The sequence below is a fragment of the Acanthopagrus latus genome, chromosome 15 (genome assembly GCF_904848185.1).
Source record: "Acanthopagrus latus isolate v.2019 chromosome 15, fAcaLat1.1, whole genome shotgun sequence".
Lineage (NCBI taxonomy): Eukaryota > Metazoa > Chordata > Actinopteri > Spariformes > Sparidae > Acanthopagrus > Acanthopagrus latus.
The window spans coordinates 2,706,220-2,720,778 of record NC_051053.1 but is presented as its reverse complement, the minus strand read 5'-3'; the positions used below and the strand labels follow the sequence as shown (position 1 = coordinate 2,720,778).

Sequence of the window (14,559 nt, the reverse complement as noted above, 5' to 3'; positions counted from 1 at the left end):
AAAGCAATATTACAGAACCAAACAAAGGTAACGTAGTAACTGTAACTGTCTTTGGCAATGAGGAAAAGAATACCGCAGCTGTACATGGAGAAGCGTCCATACTCCCGTCTGTCCTATCGACTCCTCATCACCTTTCTCCCTGAACAGCGTCTGTCACCTGCCAAAAAATTTAACTCACAAAGTGTCTGTGATGAAAAAAACCCTCCGCAACCGTCAGCCCGAGACTTCAATGAACATTCCCCCAGAAAACAGCCTCCGTCCTCGCAAGTGAGTGTCAGACGGAAACCTGTTTACTGATGGCGATTATGTTATTATGTAATTAAGAGCGAAAAACGTATCTGGCACTTTCGAGGATGTTTGGTGGGTCAGGATCTCAATCATGACACATTAAAACATCATCTGTATGATTATAATTTATCCGCGGGTTTAGATTGACAGGGAAACACCTGGAAAACACCTTGTCACGTCATGTCTCTTTAGGAGCCACAGTGCCAGCTTTCTGTATGAATTACACAGCAGTCTGTCTTTACTCCAACGGTGCTTCATTCTGTGTGAACGATCACCGGCAGAGAATTGGTGAACCACCACTGTGGTGTTAATGCTGCATCTCTGTATGAAAGGGGGCAAGCTCATAGGGCTGATCTGGACTGGAAGTTGTGTTATGATTCTGCCCTCTCACACCGCGAGTGATTGGCAAAAGACAAAAAAGCAGAAAATATACAACTCCACTATGTCTCTCTTTAAATTTGTTTGCCCCCCCCAGAAGAAAATTTTGAAAAATAACCCTTTAAATGGTGACTACATTACACTACATGGCGACTAAAAAATTAATTTGCAGAATTTCAGAATCGGAATCTAAGACATGAGACAAAATAGTGTAGAAGCTGACATTGCTGCTTGAAAAAATGTTAACCGCTTGAACATTTGAGAACTTTTTTACCCTTATTTTCTTTATTATAATATTTTTTTATGGAAACATAATCTGTTTCAGTAGTCAGTGGGCCACATAACATGATAGCTATTGATATTCATATAAAATAGAGGAAGCACTAAAATACAATAACAATGGTCTCATTCATCTAGTTTACTAATACAATCTGCTGCTGGTTTGGAGTCACTGGGCCACCAGTCATGGAAGATATTGAAAAAACTGCAATAAATTTGTATTAATATATTTATGCTAAGTAATTTCATGACGGACCCAGTCAGCGCGAGGCTCTGGGAGGTGAGCTAACTGTCCTCCTGCTGCTAACACTGGTCGAACCTCAGTAAAGTCGCGGCTGGACCTGAGTGAATATCCGCTGAACATCCAACCTGAAACTGACTTCATCCCGGTTCGATGAGTTGCCTGTTGCAGCTTTTGAATATGATGACGAGGATTTCAGTCACTCACCCCTAATGATGACTTAGTATACAAATAGCAGTAATTAAAATAATAATCGATATCAAGATAACTTAGGGTGTGGTACTTTCACTGTGTGCAACTTAAATTCACCATTCGCCTGTGATATTACACCGACAAAAATCATATACTTTTTTCTATCAATCTACCTTTCTTTTTTTTTTGCAGCGGTGGCGCTGAAAATCCTCTCCAGGACATACTGGAATGTCTATGTCACTCGGCTGGCCTGGCAACGCCTTGGGATCCTCCCAGAGGAGCTATAGGAAGTGTCCAGGGAGAGGGAAGTCTGGGCGTCCCTGCTCAGACAGCTGCCCCCATGACCCGGTCCCAGATAAGCGGAAGAAAATGGATGGATGGATGAATGGATGGATGGATGGCGCTGAAAATCCAGCAGCAGAATGCATATGGGGAAAACACTGACACGTCATAACCTTCGATTGCAGGCTCTTTGGTGGAGCTCTGCTTTGAATGAAGTTCTGTCGTGACATATGAATGGACTACTTGCGGAGTGACATGAAGACATGAATCAGGGCAGGTTGGCATCAGTGAGCGGTAATTATGACCCGTGCCTTGCACAACCTGTCCCCACGCTAAAAAAAACCCAACAACAAAAAAATGATTTGCATGATTTATGAGAGCCTCATTTTCTGGTCGGAAAAGCCGGATTTCCGGATTTATCCAGAATAATCACACCCCTGCTACCGTGGTTGAGATGTGGAAAAAGCTGTGAAATCTCTCTCTCTGTATTTTCACAAAAAAAATGAAGGTTTTACAAATTTGAAAGTGACTCTCAGACAGTGATCAGGCTGTATACTAAGGTCACACACATGAAGGAAGGGCTGCAAAAAGACCTGGTCTGGTCATTCAGCATCGTAAGATATATCTCCCTCAACTATTCCCTTAACTGCTGAACAAAAAGCTTCGAATCGGAAGTCAACTTTATTGTTTGAGGATAGCAGAACTCACCTGTCAATCGTGGACTGTTTGTGAATTATGGTTTGTGCATTTAGTATTTAGACATATGTCTCTCCATATGATGGACATTGATACCTAATGTGAACAGGGCAAATGTGTGGTTTTTGCAGTTGCAGGCTATGTGCTAGAGCTGGGTAATAAATATATTATTATAGTGATTTGGATATCATTATGCCATTAATTATCAGAATTCCTTTATTAGTCCCACAAAACAGGGAAATTTCTGTCACAGCAGGCAAAGGACAGCAATATTAGAACAGTAATAACAGTAAAAAATAAACAATATAATGAAAAAGTAAAAAGTTGAATAGACTTATACACTGTGCAAACCAAAAATTAGAAATGATAGTTATGTATAGAGTTGTATTGTAAAGTGAGGTCTACTAAGACCAACCAGAGCTGATTATAAAGTCTGACAGCAGCAGGAAGGAAGGACTTGTGACACCTCTCCTTCACACACTCGGACCTGTGATACCTCTGCTTCACACACTCGGACCTGTGATACCTCTCCTTCACACACCTGGACCTGTGATACCTCTCCTTCACACACCTGGACCTGTGATACCTCTCCTTCACACACCTGGACCTGTGACACCTCTCCTTCACACACTCGGACCTGTGATACCTCTCCTTCACACACCTGGACCTGTGATACCTCTCCTTCACATACTTGGACCTGTGATACCTCTCCTTCACACACTCGGACCTGTGATACCTCTCCTTCACACACTCGGACCTGTGATACCTCTCCTTCACACACTCGGACCTGTGATACCTCTCCTTCACACACTCGGACCTGTGATACCTCTCCTTCACACACTCGGACCTGTGACACCTCTACTTCACACACTCGGACCTGTGATACCTCTCCTTCACACACCTGGACCTGTGATACCTCTCCTTCACACACTTGGACCTGTGATACCTCTCCTTCACACACTTGGACCTGTGATACCTCTCCTTCAAACACTTGGACCTGTGACACCTCTACTTCACACACCCGGACCTGTGATACCTCTCCTTCACACACTCGGACCTGTGATATCTCTCCTTCACACACCTGGACCTGCGATGCCTCTCCTTCACTCACTTGGACCTGTGATACCTCTCCTTCACACAATTCGACCTGTGATACCTCTCCTTCACACACCAGGACTTGTGATACCTCTCCTTCACTCACCTGGACTTGTGATACCTCTCCTGCACTCACCTGAACCTGTGATACCTCTTCTTCACTCACCTGGACCTGTGATAACTCTTCTTCACTCGCCTATGGTGAATCAGTCTAATATATCTCTATATGGCTTAGAAATACTACAATGTTATTTAAGGCCAAACCACACAACCCTTAAACATTAATAAACATCTAAGCACCTGTAGCCTACTGGAGTGCTACATTTAGCAGCTCTTCTCATCATTCTGTCAGTTGGGGAACACTATTCATTTATTGTGATTCCTCAATAAGTTTGTTTTTGACGTGAGATGAACAAGGTGGTGTTTAACAGCTATGTCTCTTTAGCACACAGTGTTGTGGTGTCAGAAGGTGAAAGGTGGATCTTGAGCCTACCTGATCTTGTAGTTTGGTAAGGTGTGCTTCTTCTTGATGACCCGTTTCAGCTGGTTCACTATAATCGAGGTGAGCTGAGGCAGCGGCCTCCCTTCAAACTGGGACTTCGCCTCAAAGTCAATCAGCGGGTCCTCGAGGAAGGAGAACGACCAATGGGAGAAGGGCATGCGCGTGAACTGGAGCCTCAGCCTGCCCACAACGCGTTTCATCTTCACGAACAGGTAGGCAGACTTCCCAAACACCAGTTCGACGTCGATGGCGAGGTGAAAACCGCCATTGTACTCGATGTCTACCTCAAAGTTGAGTTCCTCGGGCATGCCGTCTTCGTTTAAATGCACCGGCTTTATAAGTTTTGCCGTTTTAAAGATGGGCAGAGAATTGCCCAGGGAAATATCCCTGAGACTGAGTCCCTCCAGGAGCCGTCCTGCTGTCTTGGTCTGCAGCAGCTCCTCAAACTCCACCTTGATCTTCTTGGTGAGCCAGTGTCTCACGACGGGAGTGTCTCTGAGCTCTCTGAACAGGAACAGAAATATAGCGTTTAGGAAATTGCACGTCTCGGCTTTGGTCGCATCCGCGGGCTCGCTCTGTGTGGTCGGTGGCGGCTGTTGTTTGGGGCTGCCGCCGCTGACTGCCGCTTCCGGCTGCCTGGCTGGGACCGACTCTTGCTGTTTAGAGGCAGTAAATGCTGCGGTGTCCTGCTGCTGCTGGCCTGGATCGGCATGTTGGGTATTAAAGTAATCCTTCAATGCGTGATCAGGCACTACTTTGACATACTGCACTGCCCTGGCGATGGGCTCGGTGTTTCTCCGGTATATCAGCAGGAACTGTAATACCAACGTAACGACTGCTCCGGCGAACGCAGAGATCAATATTAGATAAATCATCTTGAGCAGCTGCCGCCTCTGACCTACAGTCTTCTCATAGTTTAAGGGTTTAGTCGTGTTAACAAAGCAAGTTCCACCTGGACGGTCTCAAAGCTGCCATATCATCTGCTTCTTCCCTGAACGCAGGCTCTTCACCTGATTGGCTTACGTTTCTGTGCGTGATGACGGAGGTAGAATGCGTTCAATGGATGTCGGTTTTTTCACTTCCGAGTAGGAAAACCTCGGCCCACTACCAATATTCCCCGAAGGTGGATTCCTGGTCCTGAACCCCTGAATCCTCATGAACTCAGTCGTGACGTCGACTGAGTTCTAGTAAGAGTGAGAGAGGCTGCAAGAGCAAATGTTTTAAAGAGGAATGGGGCACATCTTGGACACGTCTCGACATTTCGTTTGACCTTATGGGTCTTTTATTTCACGTTTGAATATATAGAGCTGATGATATAAAACAAAAAACAGAAGTGCAAACGTACACAAATACAGCACATTTATTCAGGACAAATAGTTCCAGATTGTTCACATTTTCTGTTGATTAATAAATAAGTAATTTAAGTAAAAAAAAATCACCTCTAGGAGAGAATGAGGTAATAGTTAGTGGTTTAGGAAAGTTCTGTTTGTGAGTCAACTATGTGGAATTTGGTTTGATGAAATCAATCAGATAATCAAGGGTGCCATCATCTGGATTATCAATGTTGTTTTCATGTTTAATGTGTTGAACGTTAAAGTATGAACTGTGAGTAATTCCCAGATTTACAGAAATCCTTGTTCCCTCATGCACTTTACGATTTAACAGTGGGATGACCCTAAGGCTTTGTAGACTTACTGGGAATGTGCCTCAAAGTATTTGAGTCTGAGTATTGACATTGGGATTCAACCCTTTTCTTCTCTGACTGCATTTAAATGTACAGACTTTACCAATCTTACAGACTCATAGGCTCTGCAAAGGGCTGTCCGAAACAATGAATCCAGTCAGCTAGGGCCTTAAAGAACACTTTCTGCAGACTCTAAGAGACTCAGACTCAAAGAGTCCCTTTGGGTTGCAGACTTCACTGCAGAATCTCCAATTTTTTAAATTTTAAATTTTTTAAATTGGAAATTCCAATTGTTTAAATTGGAAATTCAAAAAGCAAAAAGAACTCATCATGTATGTGTAATGTGACTTTTTTTCAATTTTCAACCACATCTTGATACAGCACCAGGCGGATCAGCGCCAGAGCAAAATTTTACCCCTCGCCGCATCTGAAACTTTTACTCAGAGGGGGAGGTGGAGAATTGGTGCAGGATCCCTGCAGTCAAACTGCAGTGTGAATGGGGCTACTGTTTAGAGGACTTTTGCATGTTCACAGACTCACCAAATTTGGCACATAGGTTACCACAACTGCCCTCAGGTGCGGCACAACAGCTGAGTAGCACCCCTACTGGCTTTTTCCATTTTGTACATACAAAGTCCTACATATGCCAAAGTTTGCACATTCAGCCTCACCTAAAAGATTTCAAGCGTGAAGCCCCTTCTCCTACATGCACATACATGCACAACATTCAGTATGCATATGAATCATGACCAGAAACACAAAAACCCTCTTGGGATTCACAGTTGAAGTTTTGCTGCCAGTTGGTACCATTTCCCTGTCTCGTACTCTAACAAACTCCTGCTACAGATTTAACACCACAGACTTCATATTCAATCATTATCATCCTCAGAACATGAAGATGAAAAGCTATCAAAATCTTTTGTCTGCGTTATACCTGGTAGGCGTGGCAGTGTGGTTGATTTCAATGCTCTGCCATAAAAGACGAAGTCCATAATAACTATAACTATAACTCCAACATACACTTTCCCATCAACACCAGATTGGCCACACATGTAGAGGGTTTCGCCCTGAACATGTCTACCCATCCATACTATGTCATATTTATAGCGCCACCCACTGGACACAGGAAGTCAGCCTCATATCAGTCAATCTGACTTTATTTATATATTATTTCATACAAATAACATGTGGCACAAAGTGCTTCACACAATAAGTTCCAGCAAAACAAAGCAGAATTAAAACTACAAGCCACACACACACACACACACACACACACTTAACACATAACACATGCATACATTTGGAAAGAGGGCAACTGAAGCTATCTTAATCTCAGCCATTAGCAGTGCAGACAATTACAGGTTGTTTTCTCCACTTACACCACACCATGACATATAATTGTTGGGTGATCTCTAGTGCCACACAGTGGACAAAGACAGTGATATTTCACCCATTCAAACCACCTCCAGTAAACATGTACATATGCAGTCATTTACGTGTGCACCCTCCAACAGCGCAACAGCCCAATCATTGCTGCTTGCAGCTTTAATAAGATGTTATGCCTGTATTGTTTCTTACTTGAAAAGAGTTATTTTTGTATGAGCAATGTGGTTTCTTGGACCAAAAGATTTCAGTTGATATATCAGGTTGTGACAGTTGGGGGCAGTGTGAGACAGTGGCTTTCCTTGGGGAGTGTAGTCAGGAGTGAATGTACCACGGTTTTGCTCATAACTGCTCCTATCTGTGGAGGACTCAGACAAAGATTTGCATGTCTCTACTATATGACATAGGAATATTTATTAACTTGCTCTTTGAGTTATTTGCCATGTCAAAAATGTAAATTCTTTGTAGAGACTTGGGTAAGATGAGCCATTTTTCATATTTAGGATCACTACATCAAGGCAATCATAGTTTTGTCGCTATCAAAGATATCAGCATACATTTCAGGATGTTGTGCATCCCTTTAAACAAATAGAATGAGTGTAAACATAACTGTTTTGATATAGCATGTCCAAAAAAGTGGCCTCGTTGCTCAACTTACCCTGTCTATGGCGTAAGTTAAGCGTAGGAGCGGGGTAAGTTGAGCCGTGAAATGATGCCTTCCTCCTAAATGTTTGGTCACATGACCAGTGTTTTTTACCATTTCCTAGCAACAAGGGGTGGCTCAACTTACCTCAGTCTCCCCTATGTTATGTTGAGACTGCATTCTAAACAATTGCAGTATGTTCACTGACACACACGCATATATAAACAACTTCAGTTGTTCCTGTCTACTGATGAAGAAACATGTTTCAGCCCTACCAACTACTGCATTTGTTGAAGAAGCTGTCCCTGTTTACCTGTAATGGATAAAGAGTAAAGACTGTGCTGTAAAGAAACCACCACCCATCAAGGATTGATACTGTATATGGTTCCTGGACTGTTTGACCAAGAGAGATGAACAGAGAAGCAGTCATGGTGAGAGGAAAAACTTGGTGTAGGCCATCGAGAAAGAGTTGCTAAATTGCTGGGTCCAGTGCCAGGGATGGACCAAGTCAAGTCAAGTGATGAGGATGCTTGTTTTGAGTACATCAGCAGTATAAAGAGACCTCTGATCTCAGTCAGTAACACTGTCTTTATAAGTCTGTAGATTCTCTGAACAGCTTTGTTTTTTGTTTTTTAGTCTATTTATTTATTGACTAAATAATCTCTCTTTCTAAATCATTAAACCGGATTTCCAGCACCTCACTGAATTGTTCCAGGTGATGAAGCTCCGTGCAATACTAAATCCTGGCTTGAAGATGGGGTAGGTGTAGGGGAGGGAGAAAATTGTATAGATGTGTCTGTGTTCAATTGCTTGTCATGTATCAAGCTATGAATATTTATGAGAAAAAACATGCCAACACAGATGTTACGTACAGCACCAGTATGGTCTTGGATGTGTTTCTCCACACTGTGTATCAGGGCCAAGGACACAAGCATGATGATGTCCACAGAGAGCTCAAACCATTGCTGGTGAACACCAGTGTGGCTGATGAGGCAATCCTAAAAAAACAGAATAATGAGTGATGAAAGTAAAAGACAGCAGTGTTTAGGTCCAGCCAGCTGCAAAAGACTCACAAGTGTGCACAGTGTTCAGCTTGAATTCAGCAAAAAACAATTTGTGCTGATCAATCCCCCAGTGTTAAGGAAGAAAAGTTGGTGTTGAAACCGATAGCAGATACACTGCCTTGCCAAAAAAAAGTCGCCACCTGGCCTTAACTAAGCAAATAGGTAAGAGCCTCCTATTGGATAATTATTGCATGGGTAATTATCTTTCAGCTTGTAACAAGTTATTTAACCCCAACTGATGCAATGAGTAGCTTCTCATTTTTTAAACAACCATGTCGAAAGACACATCCCATGGTCATGGAAAAGGTGTTAGTCTGTTTGAGAAGGGTTAAATCATTGGCATGCATCAAGTGAGAAAAAAATCTAAGGAGATCGCAGAAACTACTAAAACTGGGTTAAGAACTGTCCAAAGCATTACTAAAAACTGGAAGGATAGTGGGGAACCATTGTCTTCGAGGAAGAAATGTGGTTGGAAAAAAAATCCTGATTGATCGTGATCGGCGATCACTTAAACACTTGGTAAAATCAAATCGTAGAAAAACAACAGTAGAACTCAGGGGTATGTTTTAAAGTGAAAGTAAGAGCATTTCCACATGCACACTGTGAAGGGAACTCAAGGGATTGGGACTGAACAGGTGTGTAGCCTTAAGAAAACCACTAATCAGTGAGGCTAATCAGAAAAAAGGCTTCAGTTTGCAAGGGAGCATATAGATTGGACTCTGGAGCAATGGAAGAAGGTCATGTGATCTGATGAGTCCAGATTTATCTCCTGTTCCAGAGTGGTGGGTGTATCAGGGTAAGAAGAGAGGCAGATGAAGTGATGCACCCATCATGCCTAGTGCCTACTGTACAAGCCTGTGGGGGCAGTGCTATGATCTGGGGTGGCTGCAGTTGGTCAGGTCTAGGTTCAGCAACATAACATTGTGTGCCCAAAGAATGAGGTCAACTGACTACCTGAATATATTGAATGACCATATTCTTCCACCAATGGATTTTTTTCAGGGAGCATTAGACAATTTTAACACATGGATTGGCCACCACAGAGCCCAGACCAGTGTGCTGGCAAAGGCTTTGCACAGTGGCCCAACTCTCCAATCATCAATACAAGATCTTGGTGAAAAATTAATGCAACACTAGACGGAAATAAATCGTGTGACATTGCAGAAGCTTATCGAAACAATGCCACAGCAAATGTGTGCTGTAATCAAAGCTAAAGGCGATCCAAAAAAATATTAGAGTTTGTGACCTTTTTTTTTTGGTGATGACTTTTTTTTTGAGCCAGACAGTGTATGATCCAGCAGCTAACAGAGAGAGTTGAATAGCTTACAAACCTTGTTGAGCTCATGCAGCAGTCAACACAGACACAAAATGTGGGACCGGTCAGTCACTCATGGAGAGCCAAAGCAGACCGTATGAGAAAAAAAACATATGATTGTGTCAAGTGTGTTGAACAGAACCATCCTGATTGTACTCACTGTTTCCATTGTGGTGAAGAAAGCTACCGTGCAGTTGGCTGTCTGAAGAAACCAGCACACCAGGGAAAGTGGAGCTGGTTCCTTCCATGGGACTAACAGTGACCGGGCCCCTACTGTACCAACCTGACACATGTCATACGGGAGAGTCTGACAAGCAAAGTGTGGTGAAGGCTTACACCAAAACACAAGATAAAGTAACAGAGAACCAAAGGACAGAGATGAACAAAGCATACATCCAGTGCACCATCAGCAAAAATGAACACCAAGCTCATTGGGAGAAAAGTTCTTACCCGGTGTTATTTAAATGTCTTAGCAGTCAGTGCTTTGTTGGACATGGGAACCTAAGTGAGCATGATTGACTGACACTGGAAAAAAAAGTACCCCCCTGACACCACTGTTAGGCCACTCAGTAAAATTTTTGATTTCGAACAAGAGATAAAAATCTATGCAGTCAATGGTGAAAACCTCCCATTTGATGGCAAAGTTGCTTTTACAGTCAGTTTCATGGGGAATGAAAATCCTAACCTGTCAATCAATGTGCCTTTTCTTGTTGGCAGTCTTGCTCTGGAGAGACCACTGCTGGGTTTTAACATGCTGGAAGAGATGATACTAGAGCAACCTGAAAAGTCCAATCCTCACTTGCCTACTCTGTAATGCCATGTTGGTACCAGCAGAAAAAGCAGAGATCCTTGTAAACTTTGTCCAGACTAGCAAACCCTCTGTGGGAACTTACGGATAGGCAAACAAGGCACTGCCATTCCAGAAGGCCAGGTGGCCTGGGTCAAGTGTATAGTCTAGTGTCTAGTGTATAGTGTCAGTCTTCCTGTTCGAGCCTGATAACAACAATGTGCAAGTGGCTGAAGTGGACATTGGTGAAGCTCTGTTTGGAGATATAAACCAAAGGATGCCCTATGTAGCTGTATCTGTGGGGAACAATACAAAACATGCAATCACCCTACCAAGAAAAACAGCCCTTGGCAGCATCCACTGTGCTGAAAGTGATCCCAACAGACTCACCTGAAACACCAAGAACCACAGTGATCGTGAATAGTGCCGTTTCAACATCTGCCAACACCAGTCCACGTAAATGGCAACCCACCATCAACCTCATTCACCTTAATAATGAAAAATGGAAAAAAGTTGACAAAATACTTTGTGAAGAAGCTGGAGCTTTCGCACGTGACAACAATGATATTGGATGCATAAAGATCCTGCAAATGTCTATCATCCTCCAGAACCAGATCCCCAGAGAGCTTACTCCTCAGTCCAAAAGCCACTGTTTAAGTAGGTGGGCAATGACATACAAAAACTGCTGTTGAGAGGATGGTAAGGTAAAAATCCAAGTCCCCATATGCAGCTCCAGTTGTGTGCATCAGGAAGAAAGATGTGCATCAATTATCGCCTCCTGAAAAAGAAGACTGTTCCTTATAGAGATCTGCTGCCCAGGATACAGGGCCTGACAGACACCCCTGGTGGCTATGCCTGATTTAGTATCATGGATCAAGAGAAAGACTACCATTAGGGCTTCATCACTGAAGGTTTGAGACACTTTATCGCCTTCATTACTCCACAGGGTCCCTATGAATGGGTTCACATCTCATTTGGACTCTCAAATGCCCCTGCAGCATTCCTGTGGAGCAAGACTGGGATGTTTGGCCCCCTCAGAGATGACGTGCCCTGATATCTCCCCCCTGCCCCCTGGGAAGAGATATGGATATATCAAATCTGCAACCAACAGACACCTCCCTCCCTTCTAAAGATTTTTACACCAGTGCAATAAACCCCCCACTATTACCACCCCTCACACACCTCATTTACAGACTCACTTGTGTACAGAATCTTGTGTCTGTTAGTCTTGCTGTATATATTTTTGCTATTCTTAACAATTTTTTTTATACTCGTTCATATTGGATGTTTATATTTGATATTTGTCAACTAAGAGCAGCTATCCATGTTTCATAGTTTTTGAAACAATGACAATAAACATCTATTCTATTATGCAAAACCATTTGATGAACATGTCAAGGTCCTCTGCAAAGTCCTCCAGGCTCTCAAGTGCTATGGAGTAAAACTGAGGCCTGAGAAATGCAAGCTTTTCAGACAAAAGTCAGGTGTGTGGGTAGCCTCCAGCTGAAGGACTTAAAATAGACCCATGAGACCTTAAATCTTTACAAACCCTGACAAGCAAGACACCACAAACAGTTGGTTAACTGAGGAAACTGACTTTCTGGGCTATTATTGCTTATACATTCAGGATTTTTCCTGAAATGCCAAACATCCACAGTTGTCCTCCTGAGAGGCTGTTGACTGGACTACTGAATATCAGGAAGCCCTTGAATGACTGGTCAACCTCCTAGCAAATCTACATGTCTTGGAGTATCCTGACTTTGATTTGCCTTTCACACTAAATATTGACACATCAGACCAAGGCCTAGGAGCTGTCCTATATCAGCGCCAGAATAGAATATTGAGAGTTGTTGGATATGGATCAAGGACACCAGCCAAGCGCAATTACCATCTGTATTGTGGAAAACTGGAATTTCTCACAATGAAGTGAATTTGAAGCATAATTTGTATATTATGCTGAGACTGCATTTTAGACGATTACAGTGTGTTCACTGTGTACAGGTACTGCAGCCAGGAACCTGCTACATATACTCTAAGAAACTATACCAGGGCTCTCCAACCTTTTTTCCTCTGCAAGCTAGTTTGAAAAAATGAAACCAATGAAGAGCTATGTTTTATAATTATATTTACACTGACTGGCATTGCTTATGTTCACCCTATACAGCTGACTAGCATCTATTGTGTGAATCTTTACAAAATATTGATATCACACTGAGTAGAAGTAATTTCTTGAATTCGGGTGCATTGACTCTTGGGTACATTTTAATCAAGACACATATTTAAAAGGATAAAAGTATAATAATGTTATTGATTTATAATAGATTTGTGGCACAGTTCCCTGATATATAGACTGTTTCTGGCCAAATATATAATTGCAAACATATCAAACAGCAAATAACATACATAAATTAATTCAAGTCAATGTGACGCATTTACTCACTGACAGTGACTTAATGATGGTGGTGCCCAGTGCTGCTCATTCTTCAATACATTTCATAACCTGACTGAATTATCAACTCGTGTAATGGTGTCACTCCAGTAAAAGTTAAAAGGTAAAGTTAGTAATAAAAAAAAGGCTTACAGCTAAAGCTCCTCCCTGCCTTGATACCCTTCATTTTTTGTTGTGTTCATTTGTTCTGTCTCTTCCTCTTCATTTTATACCTTTCTTTCTCACCCTTTTAGTTGCATTTGCCATTTTACTGTCCACTTTTCTGTCATATTTGAACACTTTGTACCTTGTATATTATATGCTCATGTGTAACTCTGCCTCAATGCCAGGTAGCAGTGGAAACACAGTATGGAATTTTATTTAGGGAACTGAATCAGAAGACAACAAAATCTGCCACCATCTTTCTGTTCCTTGTCAACAATGGAAAGCATAATTTGGTCATGTAGGTCTTGAGGAAGGGGTATCAACAATATGACACACTGGTGGATGAGTCCTAAAAGTTGACCATAAAGATGCTAGAGGCATGCAGAGAGGACCTACTTGAGGACATCACAATCAAGGACTTGGAGAGGGCTTGTACCAGTAGAACAGCCAACACAAATATTGCAGTATTGGTCAGTTCAAACATATTTAACCCCAGAAAAGCTTGGTTAATACAACAGTGCTACATTTGATTCATGTGTAAAATCTGGAATGGAAAAAGGTTTTATTTAGAAAGGTCTGGCCAAAAGAGTGATTACTCTATCATTGAAAAATATTGGCATGGCCAGTAAAGGTAATGGATTTATGAACTGTCTATGACTGTGCCTCTCAGAAAAATGACCTACACTATCAGGGGTAAACAGTCACTTTTTCACAATATTTGGGTTCCTTTCATCTGTGATAGTGAAAAAAAAAAACAAATAAAAATGATAAATGGAAGCACCTGGGGAGACCCAAGGAGTAACCCTGTACAGAAGGCTTTTATTTTCAACCTTATATTACGATCCACAACCAAACTCCTTTTGTTGTCTTCCTTTTCTCCTCGGAACAGCTAAATCTCACTCAAGCTCCATGTGTTTTGTCACTGGGTGGATGTAACTTCCTGTGTCCATTGTGTGGCATAAGAGAAAAGTAATTACGTGGTTCAAGCAGGTCAAGGATAGACCACAACATGAAAACTTCATGTAAGTGAAATAATGTCAGAAAAGCTTACTACCTGTAACATGTAGACGAGTAACTACATGGGGCTGTGATCAAACGTCATATTCAGGGAAGATTGGACAATGTACAGTAAATAAG

At 42.2% G+C, this 14,559-nt stretch overlaps 1 protein-coding gene across 1 annotated transcript in view; it reads right to left on the bottom strand.

The window, feature by feature from the left end:
* Positions 1-5,038, bottom strand: part of pdzd8 (PDZ domain containing 8) — an 86,929-nt gene extending 81,891 nt beyond the window's left edge. Inside the window, exon 1 of the mRNA XM_037123634.1 lies at positions 3,945-5,038. Coding sequence (XP_036979529.1) covers positions 3,945-4,828 — 884 coding nt within the window. The 5' untranslated portion in view covers positions 4,829-5,038. The remainder of the gene's footprint in view (positions 1-3,944) is intronic.
* Between the last annotated feature and the right edge of the window lie 9,521 nt (positions 5,039-14,559).